This window comes from Pristis pectinata, chromosome 6 (assembly GCF_009764475.1).
Source record: "Pristis pectinata isolate sPriPec2 chromosome 6, sPriPec2.1.pri, whole genome shotgun sequence".
Taxonomy (NCBI): Eukaryota; Metazoa; Chordata; class Chondrichthyes; order Rhinopristiformes; family Pristidae; genus Pristis; species Pristis pectinata.
The window spans coordinates 2,670,625-2,692,777 of NC_067410.1; the positions used below are offsets into that span (position 1 = coordinate 2,670,625).

The 22,153-nt window shown below is 42.3% G+C and overlaps 1 protein-coding gene across 1 annotated transcript in view; it reads right to left on the reverse strand.

Moving 5' to 3' along the window:
• Window positions 1–22,153, reverse strand: part of LOC127571243 (thioredoxin reductase 1, cytoplasmic-like) — a 48,325-nt gene that overhangs the window by 18,633 nt on the left and 7,539 nt on the right. The window contains exons 3-9 of the mRNA XM_052017463.1: window positions 18,258–18,367; window positions 13,935–14,039; window positions 11,388–11,460; window positions 8,078–8,197; window positions 7,494–7,636; window positions 3,087–3,202; window positions 223–448 (exon numbers count right to left, since the gene is read on the reverse strand). Of these exons, the coding sequence (XP_051873423.1) occupies window positions 223–448; window positions 3,087–3,202; window positions 7,494–7,636; window positions 8,078–8,197; window positions 11,388–11,460; window positions 13,935–14,039; window positions 18,258–18,367 (893 nt within the window). The remainder of the gene's footprint in view (window positions 1–222; window positions 449–3,086; window positions 3,203–7,493; window positions 7,637–8,077; window positions 8,198–11,387; window positions 11,461–13,934; window positions 14,040–18,257; window positions 18,368–22,153) is intronic.

The window sequence follows — 22,153 nt, forward strand, 5'->3', positions numbered from 1 at the left end:
ATCATCCATGATCAGATCATTCTGTTGACCCGAAACATTACTCTCCTTACAAGTGTGGTCAACTTAAGTATTTCTGATATTTTAATTTCAGATCTCCAGCACCCATAGGATTTAAAGAACAATTTTTATTAATATTTTTTGTAGAAGTCCTCCTTCCTGCAAATTAACTATCTGAAAATTCAAATACTATAGGAGAATGGTAACAGATACATCCTACATTACCTTAATCGGCACAAATCTCTTGAGAAATTTCACCCCGTGAGCTTCCATGTGCTCTCCTACTTTCCCCGCCATTTCCTGGTCAAATCCTCGCAGGAGAATTGAGCGCACCATAACAGTCACGTCCAATCCCAAGCCAGCAAGGAATCCTGCACATTCCAGTGCAACATAGGAAGCACCTACAACCAGAGTCTTCCCTGGGCAGTAAGGCAGTGAAAAGAGATCATCACTGTGGAAACAAAAGCAAGGAGAGCAAATGAGAATCAACAAGGATAGTTTGCTTTAGTGACTTTTCCCTTCTTGTTCAATCATTATTCAAGTTGGGGCACAAATAGATTATTCTCCACACTGGCAAATCATTTATGTCCATCTGGAAAGGTGCATCCCTCTCCTAAGCTTCCAGTTGCCTGCTGTTTTAATTCACCATCCTATTCTGACCTTTCCGTCTGTGGCGCCCCGTTTAGTTACAACGAGGCTCAATGCAAGTTTTAAGAACACCTCATCTTCCATCTGGTCACTTTGCAGCATCCCGGACTTAATATTGAATTCTACAACTTTTGGTTCATCACTTTCTTCTGTCTGTATTAGATCTGGTCATTCCTGCCTCTCATTGTTTTGGCTCAGGTTTTTCTTATTCAATTCACATAGTCTGGCCTGTTAAGCATGTCCCACAGCCTCACTGTTATTAACACATTACACTAGCAAAGCAGCTTAATGTACTGGTAACTGCCCCGTTAACCCATTTGGATTCACCCTATCAGAGATATTACCTTTGTTCTACCCACTCACCCATCTTCACTCCTACTGAAAAAAACCCAGCTTTTCTCTTTCCCAACTCTAACAAAGAGTTCCAGACCTGAAATGTCACCCATTTCTCTTTCAGCAGATGACGCCTCACCTGCTGACCATTTCAAGTATTTTCTATTTTTATTTCAGAATTCAGCATCTGCTGTATTTTGATTTTCCCCTTCCTTCTCTTGTATTAAGGCATGACAGTAAAATGGCATAAAAAAATGTATCAAAACAGAACCAGATAACATAATTCATTTTTGGGATTCAAAAAAACAAAGGAAACCAAAAATGCTTTGAGCTGACCACAAATCCCAGCCACTAAATAGGGAAGAAAACTATTTACGTTTACTTTAAATTCTTAGCATTTATGCAAAAGTGTAGGTGATAAAATTCTGATCCTGCATAAAACTGAGTAATATAGTGTTTTATATCCAAGTATTGCAGATGATCAACAAGTTCTGCATCCTTAGGAAGAGATCAAAGAAAGATAGAACATTCCCTCGATGCAAGGAGGCCATAAAGGGACATAATATAGTTTAAGCAACTGGCCAAAGATCTGACAGGTAGAGTATAATGAGGGAAAATGTGAACGTCCAAATAGTTTTGCTGAATGGTTATTTGATCTGAAAATGTTGTTCTCCCCACCATTTAGTAAGATCAAGGACAGTTTACATCCTACTACAGATTCCCACTGTACCACCTGCTTTTCTCCACGGATGCTGCCTGGCCTGCTGAGTTCCTCCAGCATCGTGTTTTTCATCTCTTCCCATTGTACAAGGCCACTAGATCCCAACAAGGAAAAAAAATTACCTAAATGGAGAGAGATTGCAAGACTCAGATCCCAAGGGATCTGGATGTCTGTGTATGATTCACAAAAGGATGGTATCTAGGTATTGCAAGAAAGCTTACAATATGCCATTGCACTCAATTCCCCTTGGGAAAAAAAAAATAGGGATGTTATGTTTGTTATGTAGGGCTCAGGTGAGACTGCATCTGGAGTACACGTACAAGTATTAAAGGATGTTAATACATTGGAAACAATTCAAAAGGTTTACTAGACTAATACCTGGAATGGCCGAGTTGTCTTATAGGAAAGGCTAAATGGACTAGGCTGTATCTTCTGGAACTTGAGATCACCTGGCTGAAACATACAAGATCCTGGAATGCCTTAACAAGGATGTGGAGAGGACATTTCCTCTTATGGGAGGACAGAGAACTAGGGTCACTGTTTAGAAGCAAGGAGCCACCATTTAAGAGAGAAGGTGAAATGTTTTCTCTTTGTTTCCTTTTGAGGAGGAACACTCCAAAGAATCCCAAGTCATCAATATTTAAGGCAGATTTAGAATTTGACTTTTTAAGGCACAGATAGATACTTGATAAGCAAGGGGATGAAAGGTTACTGCAGGTACATGCCAATGTGGTATTGAGGTTACTGTGATCTTAAAGGATGGAACAGGCTTCCCAAATTTAAAAATATAATTTTCTTATCTCCTTTACTCAGAGGTACTGACCATCCCAATTTTATGGTTCCACGGATGGTGATAATCTGTCAATAGTTTTATATTACAGAACACACAGCATAGAAACGAGCCACTTGGCCCAACCAGTACATGGCAATATTTACGTTCCATTCAAACTTTGTCCTATCCTTGGTCAGCATATCTTTCAATCCCCTCTCCCTCCCTCATATTTACCTAGCTATACTATTCACCATGTAGTAGCAAGCTCCACATTCTTATAACTCTCTGGTTAAAGATGATTTACAGGGAGATAAGGAGAGGAATACACAAGTTCAAACCAGTCTGCACATGACAACATGCAGAGAAAAGTAACTAGTTGTTACATAGAGGTGGGAAAACACTATTAGTTTACTCAACACAGACTGAATTTCAGACCTGGAATTTTGATCTATAACAAAGAAACTGGTGTTGTTTTCAAAGATCCAAGGCATGTATGCACTTAGCTGAAGGAGTGAACTAACAAGCATAGGAACATCTCTCACTGTCATCACAGCTGCACCAATGAAGAGTGAAATGACGGATGCGACATAAACGTTTGATAGAGGAGCAGCACACCTGGTTATGCAGTATTCTTTATCTCCCGGTATATTTAAATAACGAGGTCTTTCGCCTGTTGCAATGATGAATCTTTCTGCTGAATGGAAGGTCACTTTGCCCCGCTTGCTGGTTGCCTGGGGGCAGGAGGAGAAAGGGGAAAATACTTTAAAACTTCTTTCCATTCGATAAAGTTTTACAGTGGAGAGAGGGAAAAAAGAACACTTGGAGCATTTCAGTTATAAACAAAAGGCAAACTGAACAGTGGATTTAATCAAACTGATTCTATTCTTCCTCTCCCCACCACAAATGGCATACTTTTCTCCATTCACCCTCAGCAAGACTACTGCAAGCAGCCATAGAGCCAAGCCAACTTTGAGAAGCGGCATCATAATGTACAGCTTTCCCATCTTTTACCTGCCATGAAACCCCACAATTTATCACTATTAACACCCCAACCAGTCACTAAGACACATCATCAGGAATTAATTCAATAAAATCCTAGAAGAGATATGTTGACATGCAAGTGCACTTTTTATTTTAAAATGCCCTCATGTCTGAGGAATGCTAAAATCCTCTGAGGGGAACCAGTAAAAGAAATGTGATATTAGCACCCCACTAGAAACATAGATTAATTCATCACCAGCATAAAAAATGTTAAAAATCAAGTCACGACTAACATAGTTTAAGGGAATGTCAGTTGCATAAATTCCACACATGTTTTGAAAATGTGCTTGACAAGTCCCTACAGAAAATTTCAGATGCATGGTATAAAAGAGATGCAGCAGCATGGGAAGAAAGGTTTAGGCTACTGGTCAAACAAGGTTGTGAACTAGTGTGCTGCTGTTGGCTCACTTTTCTTCTGTAACTAATTTGGATTTAGTATAGGGAGAATCAGGTTCATTATCACTAACACATATGAAATTTGTTGTTTTGTGGCAGTTGAACAGTGCAAAGACAGAATTATTATAAATTTCAAAAAAAGGAAAATGAGGTAGTGTTCATGGACCGTTCAGAATAATCTAGGATAATGCTCCTGCTTAGGGAGCATTATCCCAGAAGTGAATGCCAAGGTTTGACAGACATTGCAGCTAGATGGAATGGGTGGACAGGCACCCACATCAATAGGGAATACACCTTGGACTGTAAAATAATACTTAATGGAAATACAGGTAAATGTGTCAGAGAACAAAAGACCCAGAATTTCAAATGCAGAATTCCCTGTTAATGCCACAGAAATGTCTAAGAGAATTTTATTTGGGACACTGCATAATATCAATTTATATAAAACACTAGTTATGTACAAGTGCTATATGAAGCTTTAGGGATTTTATTATAGAAAATAAATATGATAGAGCATGATCAAGTTTCAGCAAGATAGTTGGTTATGGAGAGAATGATCTACTGGGACTAGTTCCATTAAAGGAAATTTAATATGGGTTTGTAAAATGATAAGAGGATTTTAGTACTGAACAGGAAAGCCATTTGAAAAGGAAAACATTAATCCCTCTGGTTGAGGAGTCACCAATTTTGAGGAATCATCAATTTCAAATCATAAAATGAAAGGAAATGTACATAAGAATTGCTCTGTTGGAGCAAGGAATGCATTAGGTTGCTTGGTTGAGACACTTAAATGAAACAGGGAAAGGAATAAATGTGAAGAGGAGGCTTACACCACAGAACAGTGGAAGGTAGTTTTAGATTACTCTGGCAAAGACCCAGGAAAGAGAGACAAGGGAAGTACCCAACCCTAGTGGGTGTATGGAGCAGAGAATGAAGCACAAGATGTTGGCTTGTGCCATTTTTGCTCCATGCCAATACTTCTGAATAAATCTAATTAATTAACTCAGCAGCTGACAGTATTAATTCTTGTGCATCCATCTCACTCTCCTTTTATACAGTCTGTCATAGCAGTGACTTGCCCATGGACTAGAACTTGACATCACTGACAAACTGCCTTTTAAACCCTTATTATAAAATAAAGGTGTGCTTAAAGAAAGGCAGTACATCGATACCTCGTTTAGCACTCAAGGTGTATTCTCAAGAAGAAGAGTGCAAATAGAATCAGTGTCATAGCAATGAAATGCCAGGAACCCAGGTGTGAATACCTGCCCTGTGCTGTGGTCCATGATTTGAGAGAGGCGCTGCCTGGGAGGGCTGGAATTCAATGGGCTAGGGCGAACGGTATATCCGCCCCACACTGAGATATTGGGTTCAAGCCAGCATGGTTAGTATGGGCCTTTGCTGGTGACCGACACCAATTGATCCACATGTTGACAGACTGCCCAGAATATAGTCTCTGGAGATAGTAATGTGCCCTCTTCTGTCACAGCTCTGCCCATCCAGAGATTTCTTTACGGTGCTGTCAGTTTCCAGATATGCTCTATACTCAAAATGCCATCCAGGATGCATTCCTGAACCCCACCCTACACCAACCCTTACAGGTAGTCCATGGGCAAGTCACTGCTATGGCAGACTGTATAAAAGGAGAGTGAGACAGATGCACAAGAATTTATATTGGTTTATTGGATGGGGTTTTAGTTTTTATTATTCATCCCTAATTGCCCTCATGAGCATGGAGATGAGCTACTTTCCTGAACCAATGCAGTCAATGGAAGTATTTCTTCAGTACTACTCAGGAAGGAACTCGAGCATTCAAGGTATGGTAGGCTATTGGTTAAGTCCCTGGATTAGCAACCAGAACTCTTGACGTTAATCCAGACAAAAGTTGAAATCCCACGATAGCAACAGACAAATTGAAATCCCAGTAATTAAAATAGGATTTAAAAAAAACTGGTCTCAATAATGGCAGCCATGAAGGTAATGGGTTATGGTAAAACCACACCTAGTTCACTGATGTCCTTCAAGGAAGGAAACATGTCATCTTTATCTGGCCTGGACAACATACAACTCCAAACCTACGTGCAATTGACTCTTAGCTGCCTCCTCAGTTCAAAGGTAATTAGGGATGATAATAATTGCTGACATTGCCAGCAAAATTCACATCCAATAAATAAAATATAAAAAGTTATGAAGAAAACCAAATGACAATGAAGATGCAATAGTTTCCACGTCAGTACGGTGTGTGACTTCGAGAGGAATTTGCACATGGACATAAGTGAGAGGAGGCCATTCAGCAACATAGTGGCCAAAGTTAGTAGAAACCCTCAAATTTAAAATGTATCCAGGTAAGCAGATGAAATGCTGTAACATTCAAAGACAAAGAGATAAGTGATAAGATTAGACCATAAGACATAGGCCATTCAGCTCAGAGTCTGATCCGCCATTCAATCACGGCTGATTTTTTTTCAACCCCATTCTCCCGCCTTCCCCCCGTAACCCTTATGGAGACAAAAAAATTCTGCAGGTGCTGGAATCTGGAGCAATACACAAAAATTGCTGAAGGAACTCAGCAGGTCAGGCAGCATCCATGGAGGGAAATAAACAGTCGACGTTTCGGGCCGAGACCCTTCATCAGGACTGGAAAGAAAGAGGGCAGAAGCCAAAAGGTGAGGGGAGGGGGAGGGGGAGGAGCACATGCAGGCAGGTGATAGGCGAGTCCAGGTGAGAGGAGGATGGTAGGTGGGTGGGGGAGGGGGGAGAAGATGTAATCAGCTGAGAGGTGATAGGTAGAAGAGGCAAAGGACTGAAGAAGGAAGAATCCGGTAGGAGAGGGCAGTGGGCCATGGAATAAAGGATAGAGGAGGGGTGGAGAGGAGATGGGCAGGTCATCAAGGCAGGGGAAGGAAGCCACAGGAAAAGGTGCTCCTCCCCCCATATTCTGGCTTCTGCCCTCTTCCTTTCCAGTCCTGATGAAGGGTTTCAGCCCAGAACATTGATTATTTCCCTCCATGGATGCCGCCTGACCTGCTGAGTTCCTCCAGCACTTTTTGTATATTGCCCCTTAATCCCCTTACCAATCAAGAGCCTATCAATCGCTGCCTTCATACACCCAATGACTTGGCCTCCACAGCCCTCTGTGGCAATAAATTCCACAGATTCACCACCCTCTGGCGAAAGAAATTCATCCTCATCTCAGTTTTAAAGGGACATCCCTTATTCTGAGGCAGTGCCTTCAGATCCTAGATTCTCCGACTAATTGGAACATCCTCTCCATGTCCACTCTGCCCAAGCATTTCAGCATCTGTTAAGTTTCAATGAGAATCCCCCTCATCCTTCTGAACTCTATTGAGCACAGGCCCAGAGACATCAAACACTCGTCATATGTTAAGCCTTTCATTCCTGGGATTAGACTGACCTATAATTTTTAGAACATTATAGACCCGATGAGCCAAATGTTTTTAAGTCCCATGATTCTAAAACATTGCATATGACCGAGCTGAACACATAGCAGAAGAATGAGAGACAAAGAGTAATTCCAGAAAACAGATAGATGTAATAATACAAACAAAATGTAGTATAATGTACCTTTATCTTATGTGGTTCCACAAACTCGGCAAAGGAGTTATGATAAGTTACTTTCTTATCCCGTAAAGCCACTCTGTAGCCCCAGTTCAAAGAGCCAATATAATTCTGGATTGCTTCTTTCATCTTGGTCCAGTTGTGCTGAACTGTCATTCATAAACAAAGGAGTTTCTTCAACTTTGATAATGTGGTTTTAATATTTAACATCTCACATTCACTGCCAACAAATTTTTCTCTTACAGATGTGCTAAATAAAAAGATTAAACATTTTAAAATGTAATAAATCTATTTTTTAAAAACTTCAAAAGGAAATGTGACATTTAAATCATGGACAAAAAGCAATTTTACTCTCCACCTTCAAAAAAAACTACTTGGACTTGATGGGCCAAATGCCATAAACTCCCATAATTCTGTAAGTGTGGAAAATCTGACCTGAACACAGTCACGGTTAACCAGGTTAACCAAGTTATGATTCCTCAGAAAATATTTAACATAACTTCCACCATTTCTGATTAGCTTTTTTGTCTGCTGTGTGATGAATTCTATACATTAAACCTTAATCAAAAGAGTCAAATTACTTATCTTACCTGCATCTCCAAACTCCCAGCCAAATTTGCGGGAATCCTTTAAGCCCTGACCTAGAAGAGCAGCCTGGTGCATCAACTTCTTTGGAATGCAACCTACATTTACACAGGTACCTCCAAGTCCTCCAAGAGAAAGAAAGGAGATAAATTAGGACACAAGAACTATCAAAATGGAGTGTGGAGGTTGGGAGATGGGGTGAACCTACCCTAAATATTAAATAAACAAATGTAGGGCCCCAAATCACGCCCCCCCACCCACCCCCCCTTTCTTACCATTCTTCTGGCTAATGTACAGTCACTGGAAAATAAAATTGAAGACCTCAGAGCAAGACTGCAGTACCAGAGGGACATCAGGGACTGTTGTGTACTCTGCTTCACAGAGACATGGCTCACCCACAGCACTCCAGCCTAAAGGCTTCACCATCCACCGCATGGACCGGACAGCGGCGTCAGGTAAATGCAGAGGGGGGCAGCATTTGCTTCACGATCAACTCTTCATGGTGCACAGACGTGGCGGTTCGGTCTCAATCCTGCTCCCCTGACCCAGAACATCTGGCATCCATTTTATCTGCCGTGGGAGTTCTCTGCCATCATCCTGGTAGCAGTGTACATTCCACCCCTGGCAAATGTCAAGCTGCCACTGGAGGAGCTGAGCACCGTGATCAGCAATCATGAGATATCACACCAATGCCTTCCCGATCATCGCGGGGGACTTCAACCAGGCCGGCTTGAATAAGTCTCTGACAAACTACCACCAACTTGTCACTTGCGGAACCAAAGGAGCCAACACACTCGATCACTGTTACACCACCATCAAGAACACTTACCATGCCATCCCACGCCCGCACTTTGGCAAGTCCGATCACCTGGCTGTACTTCTACTCCCGACATATAGGCAGAGACTGAGGACGGCAGCACCAGTTGTGAGGACCACGAAGGTCTGGTCAAGGGAGGCAGGGGAGCATTTACAGGACTGCTTTGAATCGGTGGACTGGACCATATTCAGGGATTTAGATCTTCAGATCTAAATGATATGCCATGGCCATCACCGTCTTCATCAAGACCTGCGTGGATGAGTGTGTGCCATCAAAAACATACTGAGTCTTCCCAAACCAGAAACCCTGGAAGAACCAGAAGATTTGCAATTTGCTGAGGGAGAAATCCTTCGGCAGATAAAATGGATGACACTTGACCAGCGTTCAAAACCAGTGGTCCAGAACCCTACAAGAAGTCCAGGTACGACCTACGGAAGGCCATCATGAGAGCAAAAAGACAATTCTGATTGAAGCTAGAGACACAAGCAGATGCCTGACAGCTGTGGTAGGGTTTGTATGCCATTACTTCCTTCAAGGCGAAACCTTACAGCATAAATGGCAGTGATGCTTCACTCCGTGATGAGCTCAATGCCTTTTATGCACACTTTGAAAGGGAGAAAACACTACACCTGTGCAGATCCCCACAGCATCCGGCTATCCTGTGACCTCTGTCTCAGAAGCCAACGTCAGGACATCCTTCAAGAGGGTGAACCTTTCCAAGGTGTCAGGCCCCAATGGTGTACCTGGCAGAGTACTGAAAATCTGTTGCAACCAACTGCCTGGAGGTGTTCAAGGAGATCTTCAACCTCTCACTGCTGCAGTTGGAGGTTCCCACCTGCTTCAAAAAGGGCATCAATCATACTGGTGCCCAAGAGGAGCAAGGCGAGCTGCCTCAACGACTATCAACCGGTAGCACTCACATCTACTGTGATGAAGTGCTTCGAGAGGTTGGTCATGGCTAGAATTAACTCCTGCTTGAGCAAGGACCTGGACTGCTGTAATTTGCCTACCGCCACAACAGGTCTATAGCAGATGCAATCTCACTGACTCTTCACTCGACTTTGGAGCATCTAGACAACAGCAAAACGTACGTCAGGCTGCTGTTTATCAATTACAGCTCGGTGTCCAACACCATCATCCCCTCAGTGCTAATCAACAAGCTTCAAAACCTGGGCTTCTGTACCTCCCCCTGCAACTGGATCCTCGAATTACTTAATCAGGAAACCACAGTCAGTGCAGATCAGTAATAACATCTCCTCCTCACTGACAATCAATACAGGCGCATCTCAGGGATGTGTGCTTAGCCCACTGTTCTAGGCTAGGCACAGCTCAAACGCCACATACAAATTCACCGATGACACCACTGTTGTTGGCAGAATCTCAGATGGCGATGAGGAAGCGTACAGGAGTGAGATAGGTCAGCTGGTTGAGTGGCGTCACAACAACAACCTCGCACTCAACATCAGCAAGACCAAGGAATTGATTGTGGACTTCAGGAAGGGGAAGTTGGGAGAACACACACCAGTTTTCATTGAGGGGTCCGCGGTGGAAAGAGTGAGCAGCTTCAAGTTCCTGGGCGTCAACATCTCAGACAATCTATCCTGGGCACAACACATTGATGCAATCACGAAGGTGGCACACCAGTGGCTCTACTTCATCAGGAGTCTGAGGAGACTTGGTATGTCACCAAAGACTCTTGCAAATTTCTGTAGATGTACGGTGGAGAGCATTCTGACTGGTTGAATCACCACCTGGTATAGAGGTTCCAATGTGCGGGATCGAAAGAGGCTGCAGAGGGTTGTAGACTCAGCCAGCTCCATCACAGGCACAACCCTCCCCACCATCAAGAACAGCCTCAAGGGGTGGTGCCTCAAGGCGGTAGCATCCATCACTAAGGACCCTCACCATCCGGGACGTGTCCTCTTCTCATTACTACCATCAGGGTGGTGGTACAGGAGCCTGAAGACCCACACTCAACATTTCAGGAACAGTTTCTTCCCCTCCACCAGATTACTGAATGGTCCATGAACCCTACCTCGCTTTCCTCTTTTGCACTATTTATTTTTTGGTCACATAGTAATTTTTGTGTGTTGCACTGTACTGAGGCCACAAAACAACAAATTTCATGATGTCAGTGATAATGTTAGTGATTATAAACCCGATTCTGAAATAAACAAATCTGTAGTGTACATCCGGATCATTAAATGATGTTCAGATACCTCCCACCTCACCTGAAAGAGACACTTCAGACTCACAACTCATTCATAATTGAGATATTTAAGGTTGGTATGTGCTGCATCATGATACATAGCTGGGCAAGTGTTCTGGTTTTGAGAATAGCAGAAATAAATGATTGGCATCCATGTCAGATTCTAACACGAATACCGACCTTGGGAAAAAGACTAAATGGAAAGTTCAAATATAGAAGCATAGCAAGCAAAATCTAAATGCATGTTCAAATCCATGAAAATTGTTAGGGGAAAGCACAAAGAACATACCCCAGGAAGTTCCCATAGGCGTTGGCACAACATAATCAAACACCAAGACTTTCCTTCCAAGGTTAGCAGCCTCCTGTAAACAAAGGCAAAATGTAAAGATGCATCCCAACAAACAGAATTGGTGGCCTCAAAGTGAACTTGCCTAATATTGCCAGAATACAAATCAATATTCAGAGACAAAAGGATTAGATGCAAACGATTACATGCACGAGTTGATCCAAAGCAATGCTGCATAATTCCTCAACCTGTATCTGGGAAAGATACAGAGGACCAATCCGAGCCCTTCTGGACACTGGGAGAGCTGGTGAGGACCAAACAAAGTAATCCTCAGAAACATTTGAAAACTATTAGGAGTCGATGCAAATATTTGGAAAAAATAATTTTTAAAATACTTTAATGGTCATAAGATCTTTAAAAAAGTAAAATAGTTAAAAATAAATTACCCATCTTATTCTGCAAGCAAGAATCCCTATTCAATTGAATGCAGTCTTCAATCATACAAGGTCAGATTATATAGGACTAGAGAGTCAATACCCCAGCACAATGCAGGGAAATTCCACCTGACAGTCTCCACTGCTAACTTATAGCTGCCCTGCACAAGTCTGGCCCTTATTCACATAGGAAGGTTAGAAATCAGTGGTTTCCTTCCAAACCATTGACCAGAACCAAGATGATTCAGCTCAAACAGCACTAATCTCACATAGTGGAGCCTGCCTTAACCACAGGGCTAAAGTCTACTTCACATTTAGGGGACCTCAGCCTTACTCGAGCTGCCACCAGGAAGTCTGAGGTGTCTATCTTTTACCAGGGAGACTGCTACTTTCAATGCTTCTTCCAAGTGTTGTTCAACATCGGGGAGCACTGATCCCTCAGATAAGTGGGGACACAGGTTGTAATCAGGAGATTTTCTTGCCCACCTTTGATGTGCCATGAGATTTCATGGAGTCTGAGGTCAATGTTGAGGATTCCTTCCCTCCTTTCTATCACTATGGTGCAACTTCTGAAAGGTCTAACCTGCCAGTAGGGCAAGACTGCAAGGGAAGGCACATATTCTATGAATACAACTATGTCAGGCTGTTGCATGATTTGGCTGTGGGGCAGCTTCCCCAACATGGACACCAGTCCCCCGATGTTTGAGAGGATGACTTTGCAAGGTTGATTGTGCTAGGAGTGATCTTGCCATGTCAAAATTCGATGCCTAGGTTGATGCCAGGTGGTCTGTCTAATTTTATTCCTTCTGGTTAATTGTATGGTAATGAAAACACTTCGGGCTTGCTAGACACTTCACAGGGTGCTTAAGAGTCAACTACATGGAACAAGTCTGGAGTCACATGAAGGCCAGATCAGGAAAGGTTGGCACATCTCCAAAGGCTGGAGAACACTGGTGAATTAGAAGTGTTTTTATGACAATCCTGCAGTCTTTATGTTCATTAAGACTAGTTGTTTTCTCCCCAAATTCCAGATTAATTAACTGAATTCCAAAAGATACCATGTAGGTCTCCTAATTAATAGACCAGTGATTTCACCACTGCACCACCACAGTACCCTTTCTGACCGGTTCCAGTCTTGCCTTGACTTTGTCAAAGAAGTTTAAAAACGTCTTAATGAAGGTGGGGCAGAGCAGTTTAGAGGAAATTTTGGAACTCAGCACCTAAACTGGTGACGACACAGTGAACAGGGGAAAAAAAAATCTGGAGGATCACAGAGACAGGGTGAGGCCACGTAAGAATTTGTAAAATGTATGAAGTGTTACCAGACCAAAAGACAATGGAGATAAGAAAACACAAGGGTGATGGGCAACAGAACTTGGTAATAATTTAAGAAACATGCATCAGCTCAAATGTATGCACTGTGGAAAATGAGAGTGCAGCCAGTAGAATATTTGAATCAGTGCATCCAAGGGCTAACAAAAGTATCAGTAGCTGAGCTGGGTAATGTTATCAAGGTGGGACTAGAAATACTCAGTGATGGTGCTTATTCTTTCTTAAATAATCAGATAATAATCTGTCGTCGTTTGACGTTTCCAGGACCAATAGAGAACATACATCTCTGTCTAGTATGATATTACATAGCCAGGCATCAGCCTTGGCACCGTTCACCCATGATATGAACTTAACTCCCAGTCAGAAGTGAGAGCATGAGAAGCTAATTAAAGTCTCTACAAAGCTAATTGTTCTAAACTTTGTAATCTGCAATAAAGAATGTGCTGGAAACATTGGACACGTCAGAAAACATCTGAAGAAACATAACATTTCAGTTCAATCCTTTTATCACTTACTCTGCCTGGATACCGGACAAGTAAATGTTCACTGGTTTGTCTGGTACACTTGGACTTTTGACACAAGTGATAAGTGAAACAGAACTGAGTGTAATTTACCAAAAAAAAATAAATTTCACATCAATTGGATGTGGGGAGTCAAGTTGCTAAAAGTCCCTGTAGCAGATTATACAAAGAAGTGCTTTGTAATTGCACCAATACAAAGGGCAACGTTATCAGATTGTACTTTCAGGGTTTATTTCACGATATAAAGGACAAGTACACTTTACCTTTGAAGCTGCAAGTCCTCCGGAACCACCACCTATAACTATGAGGTCATATTCATACATTTCACCCCCATCCAAGAGTCTCTTCAACAAGCCATCATCAAAAGCCTGCAGAAAACAAAACAACGACTGAAGCATACTTTGGATGGCTGGGTTAGCTTAGAGTCTACAACATCAGCAGAGACTCACCATACAGCTTGTTGCAACAAATGGACTTTAACACAATTCCTGTAAGTACCTGGTACTTGGGCTGGTCAATTCTTTTCCCAATGTGTTAGACAACAGGAAGTTTTCACCACAATATAGTTAGAGGCTGGAATATCAAAAGACCAGAACCAGAAAACACCATGCATACTATATATACATTATGTCACTGTTCCACAATATGATGTGAAGGGAACCAAGGTCCACTACTGCTGATAAAGTCACCAAATAGTATCAGCATTATCACCCATCTGCATTTTCCATTCTACAACACTGCTACATTCCAAGGATTCAACATCACAGAATTCAGACAATACCTCACTTATCATGGCAATATTTTGTCCTTTTGACCTTCCAATTAATTTTATAACCAGCTTACTAAACAAGATTACAAAGAAAATGGAAGTGCTTTCTCTTATCTTTATCCCTTGAATTTCAAGGACCTCAGGGGAGGAAAATAGCTCTGCCCTGTTCAAGCTGTAACTGTTCCTTTTATTGTGTAATTGCAGTGCAGCAGCACTGATACAACATTTACCACTCCTCCTTGACCAAAAAGGGAGTATTGCATTATGACAAAACAAGGGAAACTGGTCAAGGGGATCTGAGGAGCAAGTATTTCCCCACACAAAGGATGGTAGGTACATGGGACAAGCTGCCAGAGGAAGTGGACAGGCAGGGTGCAATTAACGTTCAGAAGACATTTCGACAGGTACATGGATAGAAAAGGTTTAGAGGCATATGGGCACCATGGTCAGCATGAAAAAGTTGGGCCTACGGTCCTGTTTTCATGCTGTACGATGCCCAGTACACATGATCATGCTGTACGATGCCCAGTACACATGATCTCCCTTCTACTTTTTTTTAAATTAAACTTATTACCAATTTCCCATTCTTTGATATTACATAATTTATTTTTTCTTCTAAATTTTCTAATGAAGTTACTCTTCCTATTGCTCAGTTTTCTGCTTTTCTTCCACAAAATGAAAGGAAGCACTTGTTATTGAACTTAATCTCTCCAACTTCCTGTCATTCTGCCAGAGAGAGTTCAAAAACCACTTCCTGATATATACCAATACCAGCATTTGTTGCTGTTAAGTTCAGGTACATCAGTAACCTTATCAACAGAGTCTCTGGTATTGAATAACAACCTTCAGTCTTTACAGAAATTACTTGTTTCAATATCCTGGGCTCAATTTCTGATATGTACTCAGTGAGCAGACTTAGACCACAGCAATAATATCCATAGTGCTGTAAGGCAATCCTATTGCCAGAAAACTGGGGTCAAAAGATGTTATATTTCTACATTTCGATCCCATTACTCCTAAAATTTGGACAAAAGAAAATGAAGTAGCTAATTTAATGTAATCAACACTCAAGCAGCAAGTGAAAAATCCCTAAACACTCAGATAGTCAATGGGAAAAACAAAATGGCAACAGCAAATGATATGCAAAATAACCTAGCACCCTTGACTTCACAGCCAGAAGATGGGGAAAATCGAACTGACAGAACTGTTCTGCTGGAGGCTGGCATGAGGGGCAGCCAATATAGTGAGCAAAGATTGGTGTCTAATCCATGTTAGGCAATCAGCACTTAAATATAAACACCTTCTATTGTATTTCCTGTGTTCCCTCTTGGCAAGAATGGAACAAATTCTGCAATAAAAGCTGCTGACAAAGAAACTACAGTGCCAGGAAGTAGCTGAAGAGAATGTACCCTTACCAAATCACCACCCTGCTAACTTGCCCAAGAATACTGCAATGTTGCTCCACAAATTTTCTCAACTCTTCTTCACAAGATAATAGTTTGCAATGAAGCACTGTTACCTTCAACAGAAGATTTATTCCCTAATTTAATTATTCTGAATGCAATACAGTTCAACATGATATGCCAATCAATTACACAACAAAACTAAGTCAGATCATGCACACATCCAATGTCCTAACAAACATTTTCTTGTAACAATCTCTCATTAACAACTGAAAGCAGGAAATCTGGCCATTTCCCCTCCCTGTGCTGGGTAGAGGCCAACTATATCATTCTGAACAGCAACAAATGACAGCAGATATTTGTGATATTAATAACTTGGACGTGAATGTTAGAGGCTGATTAGTAAGTATATGGATGACACCAAAATTGATGGTTTCCTGGATAGTGAAGATGGTTGTCGAAGGCTATAACAGGCTATAGATCAGATGGAAAATTGAGCTAAACATTGGCAGATGGAATTGAATCCCAACGAGTGCAAGGGATTCATTTTGGGAAGTCCATAGTTCCCCAAAAGTGGCAACACAAATAAATAGGTTGGTGAAGGTGGTATATGGCATGTGTGCCTTCATTGGCATAGATACAGAAGTTGGAATATAATGTTGCAACTTTACAAAACACTAGTTAGGCTGCACTTGGGAGTGTTGTGTGCAGTTCTGGTCACCACATGATAGGAAGGATATGATTGTGCAGGAGAGAGTGCAGAGGAGGTTCACCAAGAAGTTGCCTGGATTAGAGGACTTCAGTTATAGGGAGGGATTGGATAGGCTGGGTTTGCTTTTCCTGGAGCAAAGGAGGCCAAGGAGTAACATGTAGAGGTATACAAAATTACGAGAGGCATAGATAGGGAAGATAAGTCATTTTCCTCAAGATAGGGGTGTCAAAAATAGGAGGGCATAGGTTTAAGGTGAGAGGGAGGAGATTTACAGCAGATCTGAGGAAAGTTTTCCATGCAGAGAGTGGTTAATATCTGGAATGCACTGCCAGAGGCAGATGTAATTACTATACTTAAGAAGCATTTTTTGTGATGTACATACATGACCTGGATGACTATGTTGATGGGTGGGTTAGTAAGTTTGCAGACGATACCAAGATTGGTGGAGTTGTGAACAGTGTAGAAGACTGGTGACGGATACAGCGTGATATAGACCAGTTGCAGATGTGGGCAGAGAAATGGCAGATGGAGTTTAGCCCAGATAAATGTGAGGTGTTGCACCTTGGGAGGACTAATGTCAAGAAGCAGTACACTCTTAAGAGCAAGACCCTTAAGAGTGCTGAAGAGCAGAGAGACCTTGGGGTGCAAGTCCATGACTCATTGAAAGTGGCTACACAGGTAGATAGGGTGGTTAAGGCAGCTTACGGAATGCTTGCTTTCATTAATCGAGGTTATGAGTATAGGATTCAAGAAGACATGATGCATCTCTATAGAACTCTGGTTAGGCCACATTTAGAGTATTGCATGCAATTCTGGTCACCTCACTCCAGGAAGGATATCGAAGCTTTAGAGAGGGTGCAGAGGAGGTTTACTAGGATGCTGCCTGGATTAGAGGGCATGTACTATCAGGAGAGGCTGGACAAACTTGGGCTCTTTTCTCTGGAGCAGTGGAGGCTGAGGGGTGATCTGTTGGAAGTGTATAAAATTATGAGAGACATAGATAGGGTGGACAAGAAATATCTTTTCCCCATTATTGAGCGATCCAATACCAGAGGACATGCATTTAAGGTGAGAGGGGTAGGTTCAGAACAGACGTGAGGGGACTTTTTTTTACTGAGAGCTTGGAATGCATTGCCTGATAGAGTGGTGGAGGCAAATTCATTAGGGACTTTTAAGAGGGGCTTGGATGGGCACATAAATGAGAGGAAAATGGAGGGATATGGGCATTCTGTAGATAGGAGGGATTAGCTATGTCGGCACAACATTGTGGGCAGAAGGGCCTGTTCTGTGCTGTACTGTTCTATATTCTATACATAGATGGTTAAATAGGCAAGGAATAGAAGGTTAATTCAGGCAAATGGGATTACTGTAGATAGGCAAAACAGTCAGCATGGATGTGGTGGGCCAAAGGGCACATTTCTCAGCTATTTACCCTATGAATTAAGATAGCCAAGGATCAAGCCTAGGACTCGATCTATAGGTTTCATCATCACATAGGAATTCCTAACACCCATGTAGTGGGCTCCGTGCTTAATCACACAACTTTTAAACTATATTTCAGGCTACATTTCTAAATAGCAAAATTACACTACAAGTAAACAAAGGGTATAAAGCAACTGCAAAATTTATTTCCTTTACAAAGGCTACACAATATTTTTTTAGCAACAAGGAATGTGTGGAATTTCATCAAAAAACACCTTACCTGCATGGTGCTGTCACAGCCACCCAAATGAGCCTTATTAACAAATACATTGGGAACAGTCTTCTGGCCAGTCATTTCATGCAACATGTTCTGCATATCAACTCCCCCCTCTGCAAAACAAAAAAATGGGGAAAATGTAACAGTGTCAGGATAGCAATGTGGCCAGAGAATTGGTAACCTGAAAGTGTAAAACATAAGCAATTGATATGCTATGGATAGCATGCAACCTACTCAAATACACCAATTAGTTCTACATCTGGTAAGAGTTACAGGCTCTTGTTTCAGATATTAGGAAAAAAGGGGCAGATGAGACATCTCATGTCAGCTGTACAAAACACAAAAGGATTTGACTGAAGTTAGATGTGGAAATCATATGAACTGTGACCAGTAAAGCAATCAAAACATGTCATGGAAACAAAGCACATACAGACTGGTGAAACTGGCAACAAGACAACAGATGCAGAGAGGTTCGAATTGATACACAATATTTATACAGCACCATTAATATTCCCATTCTAATATGTTAATGAAACCTGATAACAAGCCTCAAGGACACATGTGTAAATAAACTTGTGTATCTTTTAAAGGAGTGCCTCAAAGGGGAGAGGGAAATGGAGGCAGAAATTAGCTGGGCCATTGAAGATTTGGCTGCTAAATGAGCAATTTAAATACAAGATGCTTAAAAGGTTAAAATTAGAGGAAAATGGATAAGTTAGGAAAGGGCAAAGCCATGGAAGAATTTGAAAACAAGGATGAGAAATTTAAAATTGAGGCAAAGCTTAACCCAAGGCCAATGTAGGTTAGCATGATAAATGGGAATCAGTTCAAGTTAGGACACAGACAGCAGAGCTCTGGGTATGAACAAAACAAAGTACCGGTCTGGAGTGCAGTGAAATAGACAAATATTGAGATTAATGAAAAGCACAGCTGAAGATTTCAACAGCAAATGGCAAAGTCAGACAGTGTTATGTGGAAATAGGCAATCTTAGTGACAACATAAATGTGTGGTCAGAAGCTCAACTCAGAACCAAAATAGACCAAAAAGTGAAGGAAGTCAAGTTTGGTTTTATTTTGAGAGGGAAAACAATCAGATTTGAAAGAGCAAAGTGACTAATAACATCAGCTAATATAGGAACCAGATATTGATATTGTATGTTCAGTGGGAAAAGGATCAAGGCAGCAAGAAGCAGGTTTCATGGGCAAGATGAGCTCAAACAGGGGAAATAGGAGAGAAACTAGAAAACAAGAATTCAGGTTTGAAGAAACATTAACACAAATTTGGATCAATGAACATGAAGGGAGTCAACAGAGAAAGCAGATTAACTGGACACAATCTTGGTGACTAGAAGTCAGTGAACACATTTGTTGAAGACAGGTATAAAATGATGGTTTACAGTAGAGGAAAAGCCAATGGTCATCTCTACTCTCAGGCTAGTCATAAACCAGCGAGCAATTTTGGCAGTTTAGTGAAAACTAGAGAATTGAGATGGGTCCAATTTGTAAGGTCTAATTTAATCCAATAGTGAAGGACTAACCTGGGAGACCTCAAGTCTCCATGATAGCTAGATCTGCTAGGGGTGCATCCAGCTGCAGCTCCTTACAGATTGTGTTAGGGAACAGGAGCTGCAACTGGATGACCTTCAGCTCATATGGGAAAATGAGCAGGTGATAGATAAAAGCCCCAGGGAGGTAGCCACACCCAAGTTCTAGGAGGCAGGCGGCTGGGTGACTGTCAGGAGAAGGATGGAGAATAGGCAGATAGTGCAGAGTACCCCTGTGGACATTCCCCTCAATAACAAGTATACCGCTTTGGATACTGTTGGGGGAGGGGGACAACCTACCAGGGGAAAGCCACAGCGGTCAGGTTGCTGGCAGTGAGTCTGGCTCTGCGGCTCAGAAGGGAAGGAGAGAGAAGAGAGCAATAGTGATAGGGGACTCTATAGTTAGGGGAGCAGACAGGAGATTCTGTGGATGTGAAAGAGACTCCCGAATGGTATGTTGCCTCCCAGATGCCAGGTCAGGGACATCTCAGATTGGGTCCACAGCATTCCAAAGGGGGAGGGTGAACAGCCAGAAATTGTGGTAAACATTGGTACCAACGACATAGGTAGGAAAAGGGATGAGGTCCTGAAAAGTGAATATGGGGAACTAGGTAGGAAGCTGAAAAGCAGGATCTCAAGGGTAGTAATCTCTGGATTGCTGCCTGTGCCACGTGCCAGAGAGGATAAGAATAGGTTGACTTGGCAGACAAATGTGTGGCTGAGAAATTGGTGCAGGGGGCAGGGTTTCAGATTTATGGATCACTGGGATCTCTTCTGGGCAAGGTATGACCCCCACAAAAGGGACAGGTTACAACTGAACTGGAGGGGGACCAATGTCCTTACAGGCAGGTTTGCTAGAGCTGTTGCGAAGGGTTTAACCTAGTTTGGCAGGGGGATATGAACCCGAGTGATAAGTCAGAAGAGGGGGCAGTTGGTGTACAGGTTGATGCAGCGTGTAGAGAGACTGCAAGGATAGGCAGTTGATAGGGCAAAATTGCAGTCAGTTGGATGGATTGAAGTGTGTCTATTTTAATGCGAGAAGTATCAGCAACAAGGGTGATGAACTTAGAGCATGGGTCAGTACGTGGAACTATGATGTTGTGGCCATTACAGAGACTTGGCTGTCACAAGGGCTGCTGGATGTTTTGGGGTTTGGATGTTTTGGGGTTTAGATGTTTCAAATGGGACAGGGAGGGAGGTAAAAGAGGTGGTGGAGTGGCTTTGCTAATCAGGGAGAGTATCACAGCTGCAGAAAGAGAACATGTCCTGGAGGGATCGTTTACTGAGTCAGTGTGGGTGGAGGTCAGAAACAGGAAGGGAGCAATCACTCTATAGTGAGTATTCTATAGACCCCCCCCCCCAGTAGCAACAGAGACACTGAGGAACAGATCGGGAGGCAGATTTTGGAAAGGTGAAAAAACAAAAGGGTCGTTGTCATGGGTGATTTCAACTTCCCTATTATTGATTGGCACCTCCCTTGTGCAAAAAGGTTTGAATGGGGTGGAGTTTGTTAGGTGTGTCCAGGAAGGATTCCTGACAATATGTAAACAGGCCGACTAGAGGACAGGCCATTCTGGATCTGGTACCAGGCAATGAACCTGGTCAGGTGTCAGATCTCTCGGTGGGTGAACAGTTCTGAGACAGTGATCACAACTCCCCACCCTTTACCCTTGCCTTGGAGAGGGATAGGAGCAAATAGTATGGTGAAGTCTTTAATTGGGGGAGGGGGAATTATGATGCTATTACGGAGGAACTTGGGAGCAGATGTTCTCAGGGAAATGCACAATGGAAATGTGGAGGTTGTTTAGAGATCACTTGCATGGGGTTCAGGATAGGTTTGTCCCATTGAGACAAGAAAAAGATGGCAGGGTGAAGGAACCATGATTGACAAGAGATGTGGAATATCTAGTAAAGAGGAAAAAAGGTTTAGGAAGCAAGGATCAGACAGGGCTCTAGAGAGTTACAAGGTAGCCAGGAAGGAACTTAAGGATGGATTTAGGAGAGCTAGAAGGGGGCAATGAGAAGGCCTTGGTGAGTAGAATTAAGGAAAACCCCAAGGTGTTCTACTCATACGTGAAGAACAGGAGGATGACTAGAGTGAAGGTAGGACCAATCAGAGACAGAGGAGGAAACGTGCCTGGAGTCGGAGGTGGTGGGGAGGTCCTTAATAAATAATTTGCTTCAGTATTCACCTGTGAGAGAGACCTTGATGTTTGTGAGGCTAGCACAAGACAGGCTGATAAGCTAGAACACGTCAATGTTGCGAAGGATGTGCTGGAACCTTTGAAAAACATTTGGATAGATAAGTCACGGGGCTGGATGTGATATATCCCCGGATACTACAGGAAGCAAGGG